The sequence below is a fragment of the Delphinus delphis genome, chromosome 10 (genome assembly GCF_949987515.2).
Source record: "Delphinus delphis chromosome 10, mDelDel1.2, whole genome shotgun sequence".
NCBI lineage: Eukaryota > Metazoa > Chordata > Mammalia > Artiodactyla > Delphinidae > Delphinus > Delphinus delphis.
In genome coordinates this window covers 11791273-11816145 of record NC_082692.2, presented here as the reverse complement: position 1 = coordinate 11816145, position 24873 = coordinate 11791273, and the positions used below count along the sequence as shown (strand labels likewise).

The 24873-nt window shown below is 46.4% G+C and overlaps 1 protein-coding gene across 5 annotated transcripts in view; it reads right to left on the bottom strand.

Moving 5' to 3' along the window:
• The window catches only part of JARID2 (jumonji and AT-rich interaction domain containing 2), a 241142-nt gene that overhangs the window by 49775 nt on the left and 166494 nt on the right, over positions 1 to 24873 (bottom strand). For all 5 annotated transcript variants that reach the window (XM_060023607.1, XM_060023608.1, XM_060023610.1 and 2 more), the window contains one exon: positions 10823 to 10992. In XM_060023607.1, coding sequence (XP_059879590.1) covers positions 10823 to 10992 — 170 coding nt within the window. The remainder of the gene's footprint in view (positions 1 to 10822; positions 10993 to 24873) is intronic.

Genomic DNA, 24873 nt, shown 5'->3' with positions numbered 1-24873 from the left:
TCTCTAAGGATGGAGGCACAGGGGATAAAAGCAGAATGCTTTCACCCTGAAAGGTGACTTGGGTTCTCATCAGATGACTGACATGTTGGTCTGGACCTGAAGATCAAGCATCAACAAAATAAAAGGCCATGAAGATTCTCAAGCCAGATGGGGAATGGAGAGGCTCGTACAAAGAAGGGAGAGGGGAGAAGTGGAGGAAAAGGACCGATGCTCAATAATAAGGATCCTCAGGCGGAGAGGTCAGTTAATTACTAACAGAGGCAAGATGCCCTTGGTTCAAATATTAGGCTTGTGCCAGTTCTCCCCTCCGCAGGTGCCACTCATCATGGACAGCACTCTCCCCAAGCCTGGTTATGGCCTTACTATTCTCCAGGCTTTGTTCAAGAAGCCACTGCCAATCTATAACCTGCCCCGCAGTAGTGGCCTCATCAACTACAGCCTTCTCCCCCAGAAAAACCAGACCTCCAGAATTTTACTGGGGACCTGCATACCTGTACCTCTCATTAACCTTGTAGTCAAACTGAAGCAAGGAGAAAAGACTAAATCCAACAGAGTACAATGCTGCATATTCCAAAGCTCTGTCACCATGTAGCTACTGGAAATCCCTCTAAGACCCCGCTGACATGTCCATCTGCAAAGCCACGGAGAGGCCAAGCCAACATTCCAGATCAGGAGAAAGCACGGCACGAGGGGAAAGGCAGCAAAAACAGCTTCTTTCTTTCTTACTGACACAAAACCAGTAAGATCACCTCACATTTCATAATCAAGGTGACGGAGAAACACTGACTGTTGTTTGGTAATACCTAGAGAAAAGCCAAAGAAGAACCTCAAACACATAAAAGAAAACCAAAAGCATCTGAGAAGCCAAACTAGTCAAGACCTTCACATAGGGCATATTTATTTCTTCTTAGCCTGGCTACAAGCTCAATTATCTAATTCACAAATAAGTTTAGAGGAGGAGGAATCTGCTAGACACACACAAAAAAAGAAAAAGATGAAGGAAAGGATATTTTGAAGTCCTAAAATCAACCAGAAGTCTGTGCTGTTCATCACTGGTGTAAATTATCCCACATTCTTCAGTATAAAATGGGTGAACAGGAATATCAGATAATCAAATTGAGGCCGTGTGAACAGAAAGTTAAATTAACATTTCGTATCTGAAAACAGAAGACTATACGTGTTTTTAGAATTTTTCGTTAAGAATAGTTGGCACCTTATAGATTCTCGCACGTAAGAGGTAAGCTTCCTCTCTAGAAAATTTATTAGGGAAACGTCTTCCCTCCAAATGTCAGATGAGGCAAACTTTTGAAAAGCTCATTGTGGGTTCAGCATTCAGAAAAACGGGCATGGATCTACGGGGACGAAAATAACCTTCCCTTTCTACAGCAGGGCTCTGCTGCAAAACACAGGCGAAGGAGGTGAAAACAAGGGGTCTGAGAAAGGAAGGGCCTTCCTTTCTGCAGCCCCGACACCTGGTGTCCTCAGGTGGGCTCTCCCCATCAGAGGTGTAAGCCCCAATCGTGCAAGTCAGACGGGCTGCTCAGCACACAAAATCACACCATCTCGCTCCTTTACAAGCGCTGTCGTTTTAAAGGAGGAATCAATGAAAAGTAAATGTTTTTAGTGTTTTAAGAGCGTTAAGGATTGCATAGGGTATGAGGGGGCGGGTAGTTATACGTGTGTATTTAGTATATACAGTTTTCTATTAAAATCGCAGGCAGATTTTTCTCTCCTGATTATTCAAGCACATTAGCAAACGTGAAAAAAAAATCTGAACTTGGATCAGTCGGTGGAATCGGGAGTGCAGAATGCATCTGCGCTTTGCCAAAGCCGTATTTCATTACTTTTCAGAATTAGCTGGCAATGTCTCCACAATATTTACTGAAGTGAAAACCAAATGTTTTCATCTGGACAAAAATCAAACTGTGGTATGTTACAACCACAACAGAAATCATTTTACTCCAAAAGCTTGCCTTCTCTAATTTGGGCTGTGGTTTCTATAAAATTGGATTCTTCTCCATGAATCATGTACACATACAAGCCCTCGTTCTCATTATCCTCCCTCCCCCGACCAGTTCTTTATCTTAACACGCTAAACATAGCTCAGCTCTATTTTGCAAAGACCCTAAAGGGATTCCTTGCCCGCTGGCATTAGCTGGGGAGTCAAATTCTGTAGCTTGACCTAATAACCTCTGGGCTGTTCCCCTCCCCCCATTCGGCGTGTCTGTAATTGATCTTCAGGATACACAAACAGAATGAAAGCAATCAGCCCCTACTATCATATTAAATTAAAATACAGAACTTCAAAGTGACCCGGTAGGGCCTGGGTAGGGGGAGAAAGGGATAGTTATTTACTGATTTCCCAAGTGAAAGGAGAGGAGAGAGCTCCATCCTTCGAAACTGGAGAGTCAAGGGAGAAAGTGGGTACAACTGCCTTGGTCCATTCATCCCGCTGTGTATGTACCGGCGCTGATCCAGGCACCAGCAACCCTCACAGACCAGACATCCGAACTCGCCCTGAACACTCAGGCACCCCGCACGTAAACACCAAGTGCCCTGAAAGACTGCGACGACTGTTAACACACTGAATGATGACCTCTGTCTCTTCCAGGTCGGGCTTTACAATTTACCAGGGAAGAAGAATTTACACCAAGACTTCCCAAACCTCACCCACTTCCACAGGCCCTGAGATGATGTGCCATATCCACCTGCTATTTTCTTTAAAATGATTCATATTCATGATTTAAATGGATTCTATTATATCAGTAGAAAATTAATATCACATGCCCTAAAAAAATGTAGTTAATATTACAATAAAATTTTTAAACATGCAGCTAATGTCATTTCTGGCACCACCAGGGGCACATTTAGCAGGGCTTGGGAAACAGCCCGCCAGCCAAAGGCCAAACACCAAGGGAGCCCCTAATTCCTTATGGGATAAGGAGGGGCCTGGGCGATGAAGCCCGTCCTGGAACTGCTCTTCCTTATAATACACACGTTATCCAAAAACAGGACGCCAATCATTGAAAAGGACTCTACGTGGAATCCAGAAGTCCAGGATGAAGCCTCAGCTTGGCAGTCACGTGCCCATTGTCAGGAGCCTCAGTTTACTTGTCTGTACAATGAGATTAATGTCTTCAGACACAACATCTGTGATGACCCCAAAGGCCTACGAGGTAGCATATGCAAAAGCACTGTCAACACCCACACTTCAGTGCATTAGGCTGACACATGGCTTCACTGACAAAAACAACTCAAAACTATAAAAGCAGGCTGTCACTTTCCACAGGTGAGAACATAGGCAATTTCTTTCCTCTCTGCTTTACTAAGTGGGAAAGTTAGCAAACTGGCAACAAGGGGAGGGGGGCAGTGCGGTGCACAGAAATAGGATGGAAACACAAAATGAACTCAACAGTTAGAATTTCTGGAACTTGGGCAGAGTAATGCCTTGTGAGAGCTGGAAACCTTCAGCCCATAAGAGCCTTTTTTCAAGAAGAACAGGGAGGAAGTGATGATATGACGGTCACTTCAGTGTCCCCCTCTTCAGTTACGTGCTCCCAGATGTGCCAGTCTGACCGCACGTTTAGGAAATGCCCCACGGCAGGGCATGTGTTCTAAGAGCCCTGACATGAGGGACTTGGCAACGAGAACCACTTTCCCTCTTGACACGTCGGCTCACGTGCCGACCTAGCCGACCACAGCAATGGGAGAAAGTATCATTTAATTAAAAGCTGGAATAATCTGCTTACTGTCTTTCCCACGAGGCTGTCTACACCTGTGACCTGAAACGTACACAAACGCATACACATCCAGTCAAATGCAATGAGGTCTCTGGATCTCCTCCCAGCAACTGAATGTGCAGATCAAACCACACAGCACCCTCAACCTAGCAGAAGTGGAAACAAGTCAGAAACTAACTTCATCAAGGCCACACAGAGACTACCCAGAGAACACCTAAGTCTGTGCCCTCTCCACCACGAAAGTGTCCACATATCCTATCAGACGTAAATACGGTAGAAGGGGCACCTTGCCTTTGGGACACGGATCCTGATGACTTTAGTGCTGTCAGCTGCCAGCAAGGTGCTCTGTAAACAAAACAGGACTCTCCTTACTTCCATCTACCTTCTCTAAATGGATTTCAGAAAGGACAAGAAATACTAAGGGACTCTCCAGAAACTAAGGGGGAGGCCACAGGCAACTGTGAGAAGGATACTGACTCCGCGCCAGCAGCCACTGGCAGGGAGAAGGGAGCTGCTCTATCTGCAGGGAGGGCAAAGCCTGGTTGGAGGCCAGCTAGTCTGGAGTGGGGCCAACCCTCTGAGCAAAATGTCTTGGAGTCTTAACGACTGATCGAGGTCACAGAGCAATTAAAGGGGATCCATCCTTCCCCTCCTTGGCGCTTAAGGACACGATGGTTTCGTATTTCTTCATAACTAGCCCGATAAACTCTCCTGGCAAGTAAATTGCTTGCTCAGCACAACTAAGCCAAGTATACAGGCTCTTGGAAAACCAAGCATATGAGGAACATAAGGCCAGTCTGATCCAGAGAAAAGTGAGGGTGGCCACTGAAATCCTCAGGGTGGCAAGAACACCACTTTGTCTGTTTCCTCTCTCAAAAATTAAGATGCGACACCTCTCAAAGGATCCATCAAAGAAAAGCTGTGCATCACCGTGAAGAAGGCCTTCCTCCCCAGAGTCCATGTAAAGTACTCCCATTTTGCTCAAGGAAGTCCATTACTAGTGCCATAGTGTTCCTGGCAATTGGAGGATTACTTAATTGCTTTATAGCAGGTTAATCCCCTTTCATTCTGTGACCTCGAAATCACCCCAGGCTTCCTCAATACCCAACGCCAGTACTCTTATCAGAACATGTGCTCCTTACCAATAAAGCCAATGAATGCCTTTAGCGAGAGTTCCATGGGTGGTCTGTCTCTCCTGGTACCTGCATTCTCCTCAGCTGGTCTTTTATATCATTCCTCTTCAGTTGCAAACGGAAGGCTACTCCAATACCCTCTTCATCTGCCTAAATTCACTGGGAAACCTAAGTTAAGTCCACTGGATGGTCACCACATCAGGCACCACATCAGGCACCATCTGGCCTGCTTCACACCCATGACTTTAACTCCACAGCAACTGTGTGCCGACTACACACCTATTTTACAAAAGAAGACACTTGGACTTAGAGTGGTTTAAGTCATCTGCCCAAGATCCACTAGGATCATTCAGCCTCCGGCTAGAGAGCCCTTCCTCTAGCCGAGATCATCTTACTCAATAAGGGTCTGGACGTGTTATGTCTCCTCTCTCAGCTGAAGAACGTCGGTGAACATCCAGCCCAGGGCCCACAGAATCGGACACGTCTAACTGCCCTGCTTTAACGAGGGGCCCTCCAAACAACAAGCCCAACACCATCCCAGGCCTTGGGAGGGGCTCCTGCAGAACTTTCTCCTTCTACAAAGCCAGCTCCATCCCAGAGAGCCTTGGGCAGAGTCCCTTCCTGTCCCACACGCGCATCCTCTACCCTGGCATTGCCTAGTTGGTCTATCGCACCTACCACAGGGATACTGCTTTCATGTTGCTAATCTGTTTTCTAGTGTCTGGCATATAAAAAACGTTCAATAAAGGCTTGCTGAATTAATTAGCAATTGAATGACGGCTGATCGCTGAAGATTCTCTAAGACCTGCGAAACAAAAGGCAAGCAGTCCCAAAACAGAAAGGACTGCTTCGCCACGGCTGACAGCGTGGGTCTTTCCTAAGAGCTCCTCCTCCAAAATAGCTCTCTTTCCTCCGAACTGTGACACTGGACTGTGACACCTACGGTCAGAAGAAGGAACCATGTGTAGATGTGTATTTTCAGGGATGCCCCTTGGGAATCCCCTTGTTTGCAGAGCCCCATAAAGAGAAAAATATAAATAAGAGAATCATTTAACCTGCCACTGCTCTGCTGTGTTAAGCTTTTTTAACCTGCTAATAATCACAGTCAGGACAAAGAGAAGAAGACAGAACTCATTAAGAATAACGAGACCGGTGACAGAAAATGCAGCGATGGTTAGAATCGATGCACGCCGCCCAGGGCACACACCCCTCCCCCTTCTCGGCAAAAGATGCTAATTATGCCTCTGGCAGGAGCCATGTGGACCCCCTTCAAAGCAGACATTTAAAGATAAATACACTGCAGGCAAACACTTCGGGCCGGCTGCACTGTTCACTCTTCGGTTCCTTTAGAGATTTTAGGTCATGATATTAAATAGGAAAGGAGAGAGCCCTGCCAAACTTAGCTGAAAGGTCTATGCGTGCCTTACGACAGATTTTTTAAATCTCTAAAGCTTCTTATCCCTGAACAACTGGCTGCTGTGCTGACATGTACACACTAATCCCAGAATTATTAATGGTATCATTTTTCCCCACCCCAGGCTTTCGCTGAAGATACTTAATGGAGCTGTGGGGAGAAGGCTGGGTCTTGGGCTTGCTGAGTGTCACGATGGGTAACGAACACCAAGGCTTAAAGAACTCTACTTGCCGGCTTTTTCTCAGTCTCAAGATTCATTCTCTTCCATATTCCAAATTAGCGCTGAGACTATTACGGGTAATAACGGAGGACTGGAGAAAAGGATGATCTGTAATCCTTGGAAATAAACATCGTTTCCAGGTCTTTGATTCCTTCACGATTTCTGCAGCCAGGCTTTCTTTCCCACCAATACTGAAGCCTATCAAGACTGTCTCCTTTACCCAGAGACTCCTGTAAGGGTGATGGAGTGGCCGGGCTCTTGAGGCTGAGCATGAAGTTTAGGGCTCAGACAAACTCTGTTTGGTGTGGAACCCGAACGAAAAAAGCAGCGGCAGAATTAGAATGCAGGTGTAAAAGAAAAAGTTAATCAAATTCCCAACTATCAACTTTGTCTGTTAAGATGCCAGATGAGGCCAAGACTTAAGTGAGGAAGTGTCACCAGCAGTTGATACCTAAAAGTTAGAAATACATCTACATGTAAATCAAGAATTAGATAAATGATGAGACATCCACAAGATGGAAGGGGTATTTATGTGAGAGTGTGAAATAGGAAAACCAGATTGCAAAAATAAAAATATAATGCAATTCCAGTTGGGGTGTGTGACTTGTATTGTATATGCACAGAGAAGGCTTAGTAACATTTTCACCAAGGAGACGATAAACAGTGGTTGTCTCTGGGAGATGAGAGGGAGGGGTATTTTGATTCTTTTTTTTTTGGTCTGTTTCTCCATCTTTTCTGCTGATCTTCCCTAGGGAACATGAAATACATTTATAACTAAAAAAAGTTTCAACATTTGAAACCGAAAGAGAATTATTAAAGTACCACTACAACAGGCTTTGTCTATTTAACCCTTGTACACCTCAAAATACGAGTTGTTGTTTTTGTTTTTGTTTTTGTTTTGCGGTACGCGGGCCTCTCACTGTTGTGGCCTCTCCCATTGCGGAGCACAGGCTCCAGACATGCAGGCTCAGCGGCCATGGCTCACGGGCCCAGCCGCTCCACGGCATGTGGGATCTTCCTGGACCGGGGCACGAACCCGCGTCCCCTGCATCGGCAGGCGGACTCTCAACCACTGCGCCACCAAGGAAGCCCAAAATATGAGTTTTAATTAGCTCAAGCAACTGCATATTAAAGTATGCCATCTAAGGCCACCAAATCCATCACATTTCCAATATCATGAAGTACTTAGCGAATCACCTATCATTTGAGGCTTTTAGAAAAGCCAGATCAGGTAAACACACCTGACCTCACACAGCCCTGGCTTTTAAAATAAAATACCTTAAATCTAAAAAGCACAGGAGGAAGAGGAAGAGAGTGCAATACTCTGTGTCAAAACCTTATTGCACATCAGCTAAAATAAACAACGGAACCTATTTGTATTGTCTGGCTCATGAATGCAGGAAGAACTTTCCAAGCCTCAGAGCATTTTTCCAAAATTAAACATCTTATGTTTCACTTACTGAAACTTTTGTTCCATCTGACAAGTGACAGAAGTAAACTGTGTCTATGAAAAGACATGATTCTCTTGTGTCTCGAGCCTGGAAATGTCAAAGTTGGGTACTTGGGAATGTTTTCCCTACATGCCATTTACTCGAGTACTAAGCATGCCTCTCCAAGCAGGTCCTCCCTGAATCACCCCAAACCAGAGGAAATATGATGTAAACAAATCATGCATATACAGGCACGTGGCACAAACATACAAATTCTGCTCGTAACTAAGTTCCATAATCTGCAGAGCAGTTTTCTGACATCCTAATAGAACACGATCAATGAATCTTCCTAAAGAAAAGAGTTAAGGCATGGCTCCAAGGTAAATGTGGCTCCAGTGGGATTAAAAAGACACAATGAAGAGTCTTACCAACACAGAGCTTTAATTGTTTACCTGAACCATCTTGCTTCTGATGACACTTGTTGACCCTTCAAAGATCCCTTTGGCTCAAATTCCTTCTTCTGATCACCTGGTCCCACTCACCCTCCACTGCTCATGACACCACCCCACCGTCTACCAGCCGGTTGGTCACTCTCATCTTTCCTCTTCCTTTCACCCTTCACAGCCAATCCTGCACTTGATTCTTTGCTAGTGGGTTTTTACACCTTCCTTTCCATCTCCACCCTCAACACCTAGGATCACTAGACTCCTTCGGCAAAGAGCTATGTCAAACCCAAGGGAGATGCTGGCAGGAGGCCCTGCTACCCACCCCACCTCCCTTTCGTGAGGGAGAAGTGGTCTGCACTGAAATACAGTTATTCTCCTCCTTTATGTCTTGAGTCTCCCAGGACTATCATATCAGTAGCCTGTAATCTCAAACAAAAACCTCACCCTTCATTTTCCCTTCCCTAACAATTTAGTCCTAAAGCAAACTGGTACAAGGGGTGTGTGTCTGTGTGTGTGTAATGACCACGGCAGCCCCTGTGGTGTGCGAGAGCCAAAGGAGGATGAAGAAGTAGGTGTTCACACACAGGTCAGGCCGTTCACAGGGTCCCAGCCAAGTGAGATCAGAAGGGCTCCGTGGGGAGGGTGGCAGAAGAGATGGGAGGTGGGGCACACTGGAAAAGATGGATCAAATAAACAATTTATGGATAACAGAAGTCAACTTTCTCACTGTTTAATATAGGAAAAAAAAAAACAGAAAACCAGAAGGAACCCTTTGGTGCTAAACTAAAATTAGGAGGTACTGGTGCTCGTTCATGGATTTTAATAGACCTAGAGACATAGATGTGCATACTAAATGAGCATGTGTGTACATGTGCACATACATGCCCTTGCACATGCCCTCCCACACACAACGCATTTCCCTCTGATAGCTATGAGCACACCTCAAGCCCAGACCCTAGCTCCTAAAGAGCAGCTGTTCCTTAAAATGAACAGGGCTCTTAGAAGAAATGGCTGATCTAGGGGCTGAGGGAGGGAGTACACAACAAGAGTCCAGGACATTCCACTGCGTCAGGGAGCTGGGATGGGAGCATGACAGGGACGTGTCAAAGGGCAAGGCAGCCAGCCTGAAGGGGCTACACTGATGGGATCTGGGACAATCAAACATCAAAACAGATTACAACTCTCTGAACAAAACAGGAAATGAGCCCATCCAGATCCCCAAAAAAATGAGTAAATCGAGTTTGATGAGAAATGAAATATGGAGTTTCAAAGAGCCTCGTGGGCTTCCCTGGTGGTGCAGTGGTTGAGAGTCCGCCTGCCAATGCAGGGGACACGGGTTTGTGCCCCGGTCTGGGAGGATCCCACATGCCGCGGAGCGGCTGGGCCTGTGAGCCATGGCCGCTGAGCCTGCGCGTCCGGAGCCTGTGCTCCGCAACGGGAGAGGCCACAGCAGTGAGAGGCCCGCGTACCGCAAAAAAAAACAAAAACAAAGAGCCTCACAATGAAATCTGTATAATCACAAAGGCTGCCAAGGGTCCGCTTTCCGTGGAAAAGCCTGACAGACCTGCGGCGATTCAGTGACCAACGTGAGCACCGTCAATCAAAGAACAGACTGAAATGCTATGGCCCAACAGGGCAACGAGAAGCTCGAAGACGCCCTTCTGTGATGCTCCTACCTGAAATGGAGAGGCCCCTCAATCTCCCTCACCATTTTCTGTGTTCTTCCCTCACTTAGTTCCTACAGTAAAGACTTTCCCAAAATAAGGCCATGTAAATCCAAACCCATCCTTCATTACAAAATTGTAATTTTGTAATTACAAAATCCTCTCCGTGCACTCCGTTCACTGGTCCTGTTCGTATGGACAGACCAATATTTCCACTGTTATCTACACCTACAAAGCACTACTGTTATTTTTCCTAAAGTAGTATGGCGGGGGGAGGGAGTGGACCCTCCATTAGCGTGGCTTATTCTCAGACCTCAGGAAACACTAGGAAACGGGAACTAACACCCATCCACAACTACCCCACCAAAAAAAAAAAAAAAAAATTACAAAACAAAAAGCCAAGTTTGCAAAGCATGTGTGTTACGGTGATGCTGGGGTGGTAGAGGTCCTAAAAGGATGTCAGGGAGAAGTCAATTATAAAAATGTAAGACTACCAAAAAAAAAAAAATGTAAGACTACAAACTGTGACACTGTGTGTTGAGATGCCAAGAAAGGTGATTCGGGAGTCAGAGGAAAAGGGAAGGAGAAACAGGAAGGCTCAAGCACCCTCTGGGTGGGATTCCTCACTTTACACTCTCACTCCCTCAAACCAGGCTGGGAATTCACAGAGGTTGTAGAGCAGAGACCAAAGCCAACATCAAAACTCCTGGGGACAGGCCTTGCCCCTTTTTCCTTCAACCAGGCCGCTCCCTCCAAAATGGCAACACAGTCTTACCTCGAAGGCAGAGAAAAGTAAGAAAATCTTCTGTCTTAGGCTTCCTTTTAGAGAGGTCAGAAATTTGAGTAGCTGGAGGGGGTAGCAATGGCTCCACTATCTTTACTGGAGTTGTGCTGGGACTATTCGGCTGGGATTGAGCAAACTTCCTTTGTGCTTGCAGCCTGGGCCTGTAAAAGCAAAAGAAAATTAACAACAAGCAGAGATCGGAGGATATAGATCTACCTGCAGCAATAAAATCATGACACAAAAGGGAAGAGAGACCTTATTTCAAGCAAACTCTTTGTTTCTAATTAAGGTTCTCTATATCTCTCTCACTCTTGTAAACCACAAGCCTGCTTTAAAGGGCAATAAATTTGCTTTAAAGGGCTACATTGTCTACACTGATATAAAATACGCACCATGAGCATGTGTGTACGTTTGCACACAAGCGCGTGCCTGTGCACAAACCAGTGTGTGCCTGGGTATCTCCAAAGCGGCATGCGGTATTAGGTGACACGGGATTAATGACTTTTGTGCTTCTTCACAAATCATCTGCCACATTTATTTAGCATTCTGTGCTTTAACACGATACTATCACAAACACATGCACAACTGCCTTCATATTGTGTAAGGACACCCCGTCCACCTTAGCCTGTCACTGACCTGGTCTCACACCCCCAGAGGAAGTAGTCTCCCCATCTCTAAGCTCTTCTAACTCCAAGTCAGCCAAATAAATCCACCTGGAATTAAAGCTTGTAATGCAGGGGGTGGGGGGAGGGGGGGAAGATCACTTCTCTAGTCTATTCAAAACCCCTCCTTCATGCCCAAATTATGGGTTACCTTCTGCCCACACAAAAAGTCCAAAGTCCTTAGTTAGGGATTTGAAAAACTGGCCTTAACCTACCTTTCTCAGGCCTCTCCCCTATTACCATCCTACGTAGATACCAAACCCCTAATTTATCCTTTGGTGTCTACAAATCACAACTTCAATCTCCTTAACCAGACATTGTTCATTCACACAATTTTACATGTCAGACACTCTATTAATTTGAATCCTAATGACTCTTGGAAAGGTTTCTTTACTTTTTTCCTAACGCTGTAGCCAGTAACCGTTTTCCTTTATCTACCCAAGTGTTTTTACCCCCTGTATAACTGGCTTGACCTTTACCATAAATTGCCTCCTATTAGCTCTTCCTTGAATTTTCAAGATATCAACAGCCTAATGGAAAATAAACACCTTTGAGGATGTGAACCTGTACGTGTCCTGCTTTAAACCACCTCTCTGGCCCTGCTCACAAAGATGCTTAAGAAACAATATTTGAGAGCAGGGAAAAAACAAGAATCAAAAAGCAGCCCTACGGCACAGGGCTTTAAACGGATCTGCTCAGAACCCCAAACTGGAGTCAATCCCTATGTGGGTGGGGCTGATAAAGCCACCCCAGCTCAAGGCTGCTTTGAGTATTACATATATTTATAATTCTACAGCACGAACAAGTCTTCCCTTAACTATCGCTGAGATCATGGAAAACAGTTAAGCATAGTATCTTTAACTGCGGGTGCTCAAAATACCCTAACATTTTAAGTTAACATTCTAGTATTTAACAAAATAACCCCCACACACACACACTGGTTTTCCACTTTGTAAAAATTAGCTCCCTTAAGTTTTAACCTCCCGTGTCCTGCCCAGACTCAACTCTTGCCTCCCTTACGACCCACCAGAAACACTCCTGAATAGGTCATATTCCCAATATGAACTGACATTTGATCAACAGGGAGACAGCATGACTGCTGCATACTAACTGGGCAACAACCCTCAGTCCCTAAAATCTTACAAACGTCACAAATTAATCAAAAGCACTTCAGAACCCAGGAATAACCAGAGGAAAACAGCCACATAACACGGTTTAACAGAAATTCCAAACGTCATAAATGGTAAGGGAATAAAACAATGCTCCCATTCCTGTGTTGTGAGGAACAAAGACCTCTTTTTTTGCAACCAACTGACTGTCCAGAAGATGAGAGAGCAGAAGTGTGTGCTGGGAGAGCCTCCAAGCCCAGAGGACTGACCTTCAAGGAGGATCAGATGGGTGTGTGTGTGTGTGTGTGTGTGTGTGTGTGTGTGTGTCCGTCCCCGTCCGACTGAGAGATGTAAGGCGCAGTGCTTCTCAAACCTTCGCAGAAGAGGATCCGTTTTGCATTTGGTTCCCCCTCACGGTCCCCTTTAGATTTTCTGTCTTTTACAAATGGATATTTTTATAAGATAATTATTGTAGAGGGAAAATGAAAGACATAAACTACAAGCTCAAATTTATTATTAGACTCACAGACATAAAATCACCCTGTTCAACTGCTTTAACATGCTCACTGCTCACTCTCCATTTCTCTATTCAGCTCACTGGCACCAGGCAGCAAACAGCCCATGCCTTGAGCAGGATCACTTCAGAGAAAGGACAGGATACAGAAAAGTAGACAGCGGCGCCATGCCCTGCCACCCTCAGGGTGGACTGAGCCCAAGAGAACTACCCTCCTCTTCCAACAAGCTCCCCCTCTCCTCCAACTTGCCCTTCCTGTTAAAAGAAAACCCCTGTAATGTTTTCCCACTGAAAAGGGGTTTTAATTGGCAATTTTCTGATTTGTACATCTTCATTTAAATGGACACAACTCACACCCTGGGCATTAAGGGGGCTTTATGGAATCACTGCCTGTACGTGAACAGGATGTTCCGTGTTTACTGCTTTCTCAAAAGTCGGCAATGACAAATGCCACACATAATGAGAAGACGGCACAGCCTGAATGAAAAACAAACACGCAAACACAGATGACAGAGCAGGACATGGAAAAACATTCTACAATTTCATAACCTCAAAGATAAATGCTCCGACCGTTGCTCAAATAAAAGGCGCTTTTTCCCTGATGACTTTCTCAGGGAGGCTATGAAAAATAAGGGCATAACAGATTAAAAAGCGGCAGTAAAATAAATTACCCCTCAGAGGACTAAGCCAAGCTCCCAAGTGATGAAGTATTTGTGAGACGCAGATGAAAGCAGGACCTAAAGAACAAGACAAACCAATATCTTGTTTTAAAGAGGCCAGAAGAATCCGTACTTTGTGCAAAGTGCAGGTCTGCGGTTTGGCTTTGTGTGTGCGGGTCCCGGGGGATTACAAAGGTGTGGCTTTGCTTTGCTGTCCCCACGCAACAAAAGAGCTTGAATGACACAACTCAGAGGCCAAATCCAGGGAGGAAGCACTCTTAGCCATTCGGGGTATGTTTGCGGGATAGGTGATTCATTCTAGAGTGTCCGATACGAGGAAATGAGTGTATGTTATTAAAATCAGTACAGAAAGGGGGCGGGGAGGTCCAGATGTGCTGAAGACCTAGGTTATCTGCACCTGGAGGTGCTGGGGAAAGAAGGAGGCTGGTGTGCAGGAGAGGACAGGCATGATCAGACACCCACCAACGGCGGTGGAGCTCCAGGAGGGCCTGTACTCAGCTGCTGGGCGCCAGCCGTGATCAGGCCAGCAAGATGGGAGCCACCCATCCCTCCACCAGGAACACCCTCCAGTCCATTACCAGGGCGAAGATGCTTTAAATGGAAATTTAGGTTGAACTAAGGGAGTTCAGAGCCACCCAGGGGTGGGGCTGGAGAGAGTGTGGAGCTCCTGGGCATCAAGGGAAGAAACAAGCAGAATGTAGGGCCTCCAAAGGCTTTTTTGCCTGAAGTTTAGCCAGGAGGGCCTTTGCTTCGCGTTGGTAATGCACAGCAAGCCAGAATGCAGAAAATACAGAGGGCGTCTGTCCCACACAAACCACAGGAGTGTCAAGTGGCACAAGACTCACTTCTGTGTTGATCTTTTATTAACTGATCCAGGAAGGAATTTCCCTTACAGAAGACTCCTCCGTGCCAGGAAGGTCAATGAAACCAACTAAAACCAAACTCTCCAGCAAGCCGAAGAAACTTAAACCAACTGAGGAAGAAATGTGCAAATACATGTATATATGAATAAATACATTGAGGGTAACCTTTTATTTACAGTGTGTTAAAATCTAGGGTTGAGGGGCAGTGAGGCTTAGGGAACAGAAGTGGTTTCAGATCAAATCATCGCTGTTCCCCTCACCTTCTGTGGTGTAAATGTGTGTATGTGAATTGAAAGAGTAAAATATTCAGAGAGCAAGTTCAGAGAATGCAGAGCTTGCTATCTGAAGCCCTTGTCGTGGGTAAGGCCATCTGGGTGTCCCTTTTCTAGAAGGGACAGGAGCCCCATGGCAGCCCAGTCACAACAAAGCTCAGCCCTGCCTGTGTGAATCCCATTTAAGCAAAAGTGCCTCTTTTTGGGGGCGTTGGCGGGGGGGAGGATGTGTTGATACGAACGTTGCTTTACTGATCTGATCCCCCCAGAGTGTCACTCTATGTAGAAATAAATGCTCTTAGGATAGAGGCAAAGGTGCTCAGGGGACCCTGCTTACTCCAGACTGCTCCCTCTGGCTGGAATGCTTCTCCCCTTTATCTCACCATGGCTGGCTTCTTCCTATAATCCAGCGAGGGGAACATTCCAGCCTGCTGCTTTTTACAGAATCACGTTTTCCATGTCTCTGTTCAAAAGTCACCTCCTCAGAGAGACTGAGCCATCCTCAAATAGCACATCCCCCAGGACCTCCCGCTCAACTCCATTTCCATTCCTCTGCCCTTCGATGGCCTACAGAGTGGGCTCTCCTGCCAGGGCCTCCTTATGTCCTATGTCTGCATGTACGGGCTGCCGCGTGTCGAGGGCGAGCCCTCCGTAGGTGTTGAGAGAGAAGGGCAGGAACACTGCGCTGCTGTCCCATTTATGAACAATACCACTTCCTCACTCATTCCTTAGGAATCACAGGTTTTTGGGCAGAGGGGCAGAGGGCATGGCAATCTGGAGGTGGCAGGGAGATGGCTGGACAGATCTGAAACGGACCCAAGAGCTACAGGAGAGGCCTGTGGTTCTGCCACCAGTGAAGTTATTGGCCATCCCAGGATACGGCTCCGCGAAGGTCGAGTGGAATCCAGTTTCACTAAGAATCAGTTTCGGAAGCACCTGCCTGTTCGGTCACAATTTCCTCCGCCACCACCGGCACCGCTTATTGAGAATTTACTGAGCCACTTGCCCATCAGGAGCATCATCGAACAAAATCCAGTTAAGGTCGCGTCCTGGCTGTCAACCACGCTGCGTCACAAGGTACCCCCCCACCCCAAGGCACGCCGCTGCACCCCACGTGTCCACACGCAGGACACCTGTCCCTGGGCCACAATCCGCTGGCCCAGGTGTGGAGGTCCTGCCACGCGCCCCTGCACACGAGACCACCGCACGTCAGAGACGGCGCTTCCTGACGAGCTGCGTGAGCTGGAGGGGAGGGCGTCCGTCTTCTCCCTCCTCTCCTCCACGCCCCACGGTTCACAGTGAAGCCTTCTCTCATGTGGGATTCGCTGGCACCGGGGCCAACAGCCAAAGGAATGTTTCGCTTGATCACATAAAATTTTACCCCAATAAGTCTTCAAATATATTTCATATTTAGGTTAAAAAGAAAAAAAGTACAGCACCTTTATGGGAATAGAGAAGCAGACCAAAATAAACACTAGCGTTATTTTCCAAGTTAACAGATAAATTCCAAGACAAAGCTTGTAAAGAAAACCCACTGGTGGCTGGCCACGTCCTGTGCCAAATACTGTTTGTTCTGTAACACTCTCCCGGTGCCCTCTCCTGCCCTCCCCAAACCCTGCCTTTGGAAGCCTCTGGGCAGCCCGCCATCACCGTGGCACTGTGTCTCCGGGTCTCCTCCGGGGTCACCTGCAGGATAGAGTTAACCGGCTTATTGCTATCTGTGTGCTCAGTCTCTAGGGCGGCCCTAAATATGGCACAACAGCAATGTCTAGGTTAATTAAATTCCATTTCTGCCCAGGATTTCTGATCGTTTACAAACCCATGGAGGACGAGCGGTATGCATGCAACGCAGCTGGACCAGGCGGGAGCGAGGGGGACGAAGGGGTCTAAGGCAGTGCCCAGCCGGTCCTTGTGGAGGGCCGTGTGTGCCAAACACCATCTTATTAACTTAATTTTCCAATATTAAAAACATAAGCTGGTAAATCCAGTTATTTAGATTACACCCCAAGTCTACACAGACAGCAAGGCATGGGTGGGAGCGCAGGGTGTGTGTTCACCCAAGAAAGAAAATGCGTTATATCCCACAAATGCAGAGGGACCCGCATAGCCAGGCTCTTTGTGCCGGTGTGGGAGCTGGCCCTGAAGCTTTGCCAACTTGCTGAAAGGCCTATTCAAAAAAAAAAAAAAAAATTCCTGTGTTTCCATCTCCAAAATAAGTACCCACTCTATTCTACCCCCAGACACACACACACTACAGACCTGGCAGCTAGTCAAAGGAACAAGGGCGGGTGTGTGTTGGAGATTGTATGGGTCGGGCAGGGGATATCCCCTGCCCAGGGCAAGCTGCCCACCAAATTCAAATGCAAGTGCAGTTGCGGGCAAACCACACAGGATGGCTGTAAACATCCTGTATAGTAAAGAGAAAATAAACACATCCTCAAGTGAACCCGGAGGCTAGCAGAGACCAACGCACAGCAAACTTGGTAACGAGAAGCCCTGGCAACAGGCTCCATCCTTCGGCGCTCACGTCCCACCCTGCTCCAGAGTTACAATGGGTGTTTGTCTCATCGGGGTGTAGGGACTTCACCCAGTGACAGGAAAGGGAGGTCTGCAGGTCTGCATGAGAAGAGAAATGCCTGCTTTCAGGTGTTTCTGGAGATCTTGCCGTACTGGTTCAGAGGCCTCATTTCTTGCTTAACATAGAAAGACATGAAATTGTTTATGCTAAAAACCGCAGGATGTTAAATATTTGCAGCACTTGTCTTAAATTAAATTACACAGGCAACTAGAGTAAAAGTTTGCTATTAACCTGATATACCGAAAGGAACTTTTTTTGCTTGAATCTCCTGGAGATGAAACCCTGTAAAGTTCTGCTTGGTCAGAGTGGTACAAGGAAAAGAACCATGGTATCACAAAACCTGGGCTGCTTTGGTTCAACTACCTTGTGACCTTGGGCAAGCTGGGACTCTATTTCCTTGTTGGCAGAAGCAGTGGGGTGGGGTGGGGCGGGGCGGGGGAGGGAGGGGGGAGAACCCCTATGAAAAGGAAACAACTCAGGGTCCTTCTAGCTCCAATCTCCGCTGACCTCATCTATAAAACCTGAATATAGTCGTTCCTGTAATAATTCCTCTTGCATCATGATTTCATAATTCTGGTGACAAGTACTGATCTTAGCCTGTACCAAGTGGGAAATAAAAACCTCCAAAATGCCTGTGTTGCTAAAGATTGCTAGCGCCTACTTCCCAACTACAGGTTGTCAGGCAAAACAGCAAACGTGGTAACTTCCAGATCTTGAGATACGCATACCGCCTTGCACTTTAGAAGGCAGAGGTGGAAAAACGTTTAAATATAGATGTTTCCAAAAAAAAAAAAAAAAAGATGGCACAATGCCAGAAGTTGTTGCATAATTCCCTTAACTACTAACTACTATGCTATCTATACTCTGCTGCCTTAAGGCTTAATCCTTCCAGTTAGGAATAAATCATTCATTTAGGAAAACACATGAACTTCCTTCAGAACCCTGAGATATCCTCAGGAAGGCTAACCTAACCACTTATAAGTATATTCATCAGCTCTACCCACCAAAAGGCCAGACGAAAGAGAAGGCAAGTACTGCAAACCCAAACACCACCCCGACTTCGGAAGATACTCCAAATGCTCACAAATAACTGCACTCCCTCAGAAAGTGGGCGGGCATCAGAGAGAAAGGTGAGCCTTCATTTTCTTTACCTCAGGTAAAAAGGGTCAGGGGAGAGAAAGGAGAATACCAAAAGTACTAAATATCTACAAGATACATGTGGTGTCTTCCCAAGTAAAACATCTGCTGGGCACACAAATCTCAGGCTGGTGGTGTGAGCCCACACAAATGGTATGAAAAGTAATATGCAGAACTGCTTTGGATCCCATTAATAAAATGATGCAATTATTATTTTTTTAAAGTCTGATGCAGCATCCTGAAATGTCAAAGAACCGAGGCTGCCTGGAAATCCTGACTCTGTCATGATCAAGGAAATATTTGACATTGACTTCTTTTGTGTTCTAGAAAGCAACCATGTCAAATTCGAGAGGGATCATCATTAATCAACAATTAAAGCGGCAACAAAGCCCTTTTGTTCTGTCAGTCACAAGTGTCACATGTGTTACAGTTTACCACCAATGGAAAGCCGCAGGTTTCGCCACCCCCAGGCCGCATAACCCTCTCCTTCTCGGGGATCCACCTCCAAACCCAGGATCTAGGAGCTGCAAATGCTCCTCTCCACAAAGACTGTTGGGTTCAGGGCAGTCTTGAGCAAAAACTGTTTACAGCAAAAGTAACAAAAGGATAACACGAGTCAGAAGACCAACACGTGGAAGTTAAAAGTCTTAATCCAGCATGGATCTGCCAAAGAAATCCCTAATACACTACTGTAGTTACAAGGTGTGAACAAGTTACCTAAAGTACACTCATCTGTAAAAGCCTCAGAGAACCAGTTGAAATGCTGATCTGCCTTTCCATTCATTCTCTCGAGGTGGGACTGCCAATTTTGTTTTTAAAAATACTATTTCAACAAGAACCCCAGCAGTTTCTCAATTTTAGGTTACCCAATACCCGGCTGCGAACTGCCAGAAAACTCCTCGAATCCTGGCAGAGACGATGGCTGGGAAGGGAGACCAAATGACTCTGTGAGGCAGGAATCATGTTTTACTTCGTTCTTTGAAGGAGAGAAGAAAAATACACGAAGAAATTCATCCTGCAATGTTACACAGTTCATTCATTAAACAACAGAACCCAGTGGAACCCTAGCAGTATAACTGAAAAGTCAATCTATGGAAACGTCCCACCAGAAACATTCCCCATGGAGTTGTGCACAGGGTGAGACTCGAAAGTCCATCCGCACGTGATGGACCAAAGCACAAAGGCAGCGCTGGGAGAGCTAACCAGTCCCTGAAAGATACGGACGGAGTAGGCTTACTTCAGCTTCTCACATCCTCGGCCTCTTGGACAGTAAGTCTGCTAACAGGGATCTGCTTTATTTAAAGGACGGCAAATAGAAAAGGGATTCTGGACAACTTCCCCGCCCACTGGAAATCCCATGAAGTAGCCAACATGCACCAATAGGTGGCAGTAGACAGTCTTTAGACACCAGCTCTGGGATCACCCCTGAAAGGGGAATTATGACTTTCGCAGATTTATGATAAGCCTGGCATTAACCAATTTTTAGTACCTGCACTAAAATCTGATGCCAGCTAAGTAAGAAACCAGCCACTTTTCACAGAAAGTAAGAGATGAACAATGTTAGCAATAGCGTTTAACCCAACAACTCAATTACAACTCAAGTGCCTTGCTTGCATATGGAAAATACACAGCAACTCACAATCCAACATTTTATATCTTGAAAATATACCTAGGGCTAAAATCCACTGGATTCCCTCCCCCAAAAGTGATTTTTTACCACGCAGAAAAGTAAGAAAAGGCAAAACTAAAGTAATGCACCATGGTTCTAATATGCTTCCTTCCCTGGGAAGCCCAGAGTATTCATTTTGGGGCTCTGATAGAAATTTATTTAGTAGGCTGAAACATAATCACGTGTAATGTTCAAAGTATGGGTGTTACTTAAGCTATCACCAACCAAAATGCAGAGGGAAGTCTGTTCTGTGACAAAAGGGTACGCTACAATCCACACAAATTGTCTCTTCCTGAATGTTTACAAAAGAGGCCTAGGATTTTATGACAACTGCTGAAGTTAAAAAACATGACCATAATTAAAAGGAATCTGCTAATCACTAATGAACATAAGAGCCATTATCCTCCCTTCTTTTCGCTGTTTGTGCTCTGTGATCCTGGAGGTACCACACGTGCTCCCAATGAAAAACAGGAGCTCACAGCATCCCACACTCGGAGACTCAGCCCAGGCTCAGTGTCACTGGAGGCTGCCGTGAAGGACCCAGCAGACACAACAGTGGCACAGAAATTTAAATAAAAACCCAAGAACCTGTATCAATTCAAAGGAGGCAAGAGAGAGTCATGGCATAGAACTCACCTTCCTTTCTAACAAGGCCTAGGATACCCTCAAGCAATGCTGAACTTCTACCAACGTTCAGGGCTGCAGAAGGTAACCATATGTCAGGCCAGGAAGCAGAAACATTTATCCAAATGGCATCGCTATATAAAACCAAACCAAGTGGACTTTTAAACCAGACGGGCCAGGGGAATGGAGGCCAACTCAAACCTTCCAACTCAGCCAGGATCGTCTCTCATTTACACTCTTAACACCCATTCTGGGACCCAAGAGGCCTCTCCCCAGTATAAAAGTCCCCTCACTTCTTCCTTGTCAACCACCTGGGAGTCCCAGATGGACTCTGCAGGATATGAACCCACAGGCCCTAATACCTGAGGTCAAGGGAGCACTAAGTGGAAAGGGGTCACGTCTGTGGGCGGCAGCAAATGACAAGCAGAGACTCACCAAACATCTGCAGGACACACACATCCACCGTAACTGTGTGTGGCTCAAAAGATCCCTCGCAGGGGTCTAGTGACAGTGTCTTCTGACTAGACCTCACTTACATCACAAAATGAGAATTTCTCCAAGAGGGAAAAGTTGGTCTCTGACTCACAAGGGGCCCTGTCATCAAATATGTTTTCTTACACCCATTTAACCAACAAAACCCTGCTGTTAATAAGACGAGTGACTTATCACTCCTTTCCAGAGATACTATATTTGAATTTGCTGAGATGCTATAAAAGCAGCTCAAAGGACTTTCAAAGGCTTTGAGCAAGGCCAGCTGCAGAAAACCCCAAGAGGCGAGACTGGCAGTACACAGAAATCCAAACAAGCCCTCCCCTTCGCCCAGTGCTGTCAGTGACTAGTTATCGCTTTTCCGTCTGCAACATTCAAATGCCCTGACAAGTTCTGATCCTCACCAAGTTCCAGGAAACGACCACAGGAAAGTCCAACCTCTTATACGGGACTCAAGATAAACACCCAAGCTGTATGCACCACTTCAGCAACTCCGAAGGGCTGAAAGACTTCCTGTTCAATTAAGCCCTTCATTAATCCTTCCTGCTCGAGCCCATTTTCGTGTCCATAAACAGGAAACAATGAAGCCACAGGTCAGCCTCCTTCACTGCAGCTCATATACCCTCCAAAGAAGGCCACAGGTCCACCTTCTGTCCTAGGTGCTGTCACAAAGCCTCGGCATTGCCTGGCTCCTCTCATCTTCTCTGTATGGCCGTACAAGAGAGGACAGAGAACAAAAAGTAGAGAAAAGAGGGAAAGAAATGGGAGAGAATCCCAGTGTTCTCCATGATTCTAATAAACTGTGAAAATGGCGGGCAGGGGGGAGATAATTCAACCGATGGAAACCTCCAATAATCAACATTTATGAACTGAAAGTTTAAAAAGTGACTAACCTCTAAACACTTACTTTTTTAACCCCAAACTCAAAGCTAGTTTCCGTGGGTCCTCCCACACCAGGAACAGTCAGTTTTTGTGACGCTTCCCATGGGCAGACGTGTTGTTTTCCCATGGCCCCATTCTCTCCCATTCCACTGCCCAGCCCAGAGGAGAATGTAAGCCCCTTCCACTGAGTGGCGAGACACTTGGCCACGGGAACCTCCCACGTGGCTCTTCTCGCTGCGCTGCACCGCCACCACCAGGCAAGCCAGCTCTGGAGGAAAAGGAGAACCCCAAGGTGCAATTTAAGGACGGGTGCTGGTAGGGGCCCCGTGAAGGAGGGGACTCGAGAGAGAAGACGGTCACATCTTCCCAAATGGTCCGAACCCATGACGTGCTGAGGCATCATGGAAACAAATGACATCCTCCCCTTCTCTGTAACCCACTGATTAACTCAAAGAAACAGAAGCTACTTAAATGCAAGCTTCCTCACGGTTAGCTTTAGCAAAATGCCAGGGCTGCAAGCCGGATAGATCTGAATCCTGTTCGTAAAGATGCGGGTGGCAGGCCATGGGGGCCAGGAGGCGCGGAACTACTCCCTTTAGAAGAAGTCTCTTCAATTCTACCAGCCTAAACATGCCCTAATGGTCCCCCTTTGATCAAAGAGACATCCATCTTCCACTGTGTCAATACGATGCCAAACACCACGCTCCCAGCCATCCATCAGCCCTGGGAAGAGTCGGAAGGCCCCGCCCTCAGCAATTTGTAAATGAGCATATGTAGGAGAACATTTCCAGCTGGACACTTCAAAGTTTTCTGCCTCCCCCGACTCCCTCCAAAATACCCTCAGAGCCCAGTGATAACAACCTCACTCCCAGAAAAGACCCCCAGAAGTTAACCCTGGGAACCCACTGGTTTGCAGAAGGACGGTCATTCCCTTCCCCAGCTTAGTCCCTCAGCTGTGCTCTTCCTCAGGTTTCTCTGTGTTTGATTCTCCTATTTCACACAATTCCAGGTATCCCAGGTTTTACCCAGTGCTTTCTGAAATGGATTTATTTCATCAGAGATGCAGAGTACAGCAATGTAACGTCACAGGGGTTTCCCCCCGCAAATTACTGTTTTCTTTGTGTTACACAATTTTGAAAGCAGATAATGTTACATGAATGAATCCTACAGGTAGAAACAGGGTGCATCGCTGGAGCTGTTGGTGCCACCAGGTGAGTGAGACCTCCCTGTCCTAGACTTCTACAATCTTTCAGCTCTGGGATTACAAAGACACCAACAAACTTGAGCAAGGAGTCACACAACGGAAACACTACTCAGTGAGCTCTGAGGATTCGCTATCAATCTAAAACTCAGAATATCCATCCTCTCATCCCGCTCCCCCTTCAACAAAGGAGAGGCAACAGGCAGGCCCAGAACTACTGACTACACCGGGGAAGACCCCTCAAACGTGAGCACATGCAGGAGTACACCTGAAAGGGAAACTGAGGCCGAGAATCCGTGAGCTGGATGGAAAGGAACCTCAGGGAACCAGCAAACACACACCCTGCCTTCCGGGTCTGACCGTGAAGCCTGGGTTCCATGAAGTGCAGCGTAATGGAGCTGCAGCAGGAGAATTACAAAACAAGACCTGGTACTCCGCCATTAAAACGAATGAGACTGAGTTATTTGTAGCGAGGTGGATGGACCTGGAGTCTGTCATACAGAGTGAGGTAAGTCAGAAAGAGAAAAACAAATACCGTATGCTAACACATATATGTACGGAATCTTAAAAAAAAAAATGGTTCCAAAGAACCTAGTGGCAGAACAGAAATAAAGACGCAGACATAGAGAATGGACTGAGGACACGGAGAGGGGGAAGGGTAAGCTGGGACAAAGTGAGAGTGGCATGGACATATATACACTACCAAATGTAAAATAGATAGCTAGTGGGAAGCAGCCGCATGGCACAGGGAGATCAGCTCGGTGCTGTGTGACCACCTAGAGGGGTGGGATAGGGAAGGTGGGAGGGCATATGGGGATGTTGCATACAGCTGACTCACTTGGTTATACAGCAGAAACTAACACAACATTGTAAACCAGTTATACTCCAATAAAGATGTATTTAAAAAACGAAAAGAAAAAAAGAACAGGACCTGGGCCACACGAGGGAGTCGGCCCTCGAAACAACTTCCCTCTGGGATAGAAACAGGCTTGGGAACCAATCATTCAAGAGAAGAGAACTTTCCAGGAAGAAAAGTAGTTTATTCCTTCCTGACCTCCCCTTCTCAAAGCAAACAGCTACAAAGACAACCTCACACCCCTGGGCTTCTAGGCTGATTAGCTCAACAATGAAACAATAAAACCAGTGGGGCCTGAGGGCTGGGCTGGGTCCGTTTAGAGCCAGACCTTTGCGGACAGGAAGGCACCAGGTGAGGACTCAAACTCTATCTCAGGAGGACAGCCCACCAGACTCTCATTCTTCCACGAACTGAACTCATTTTAAGGGAACGTAAAAACATAGAATACAAACATTATACAGGGAAAAATGACATGAGAAAGACATATGCTGGGGAGTATGTGGAGA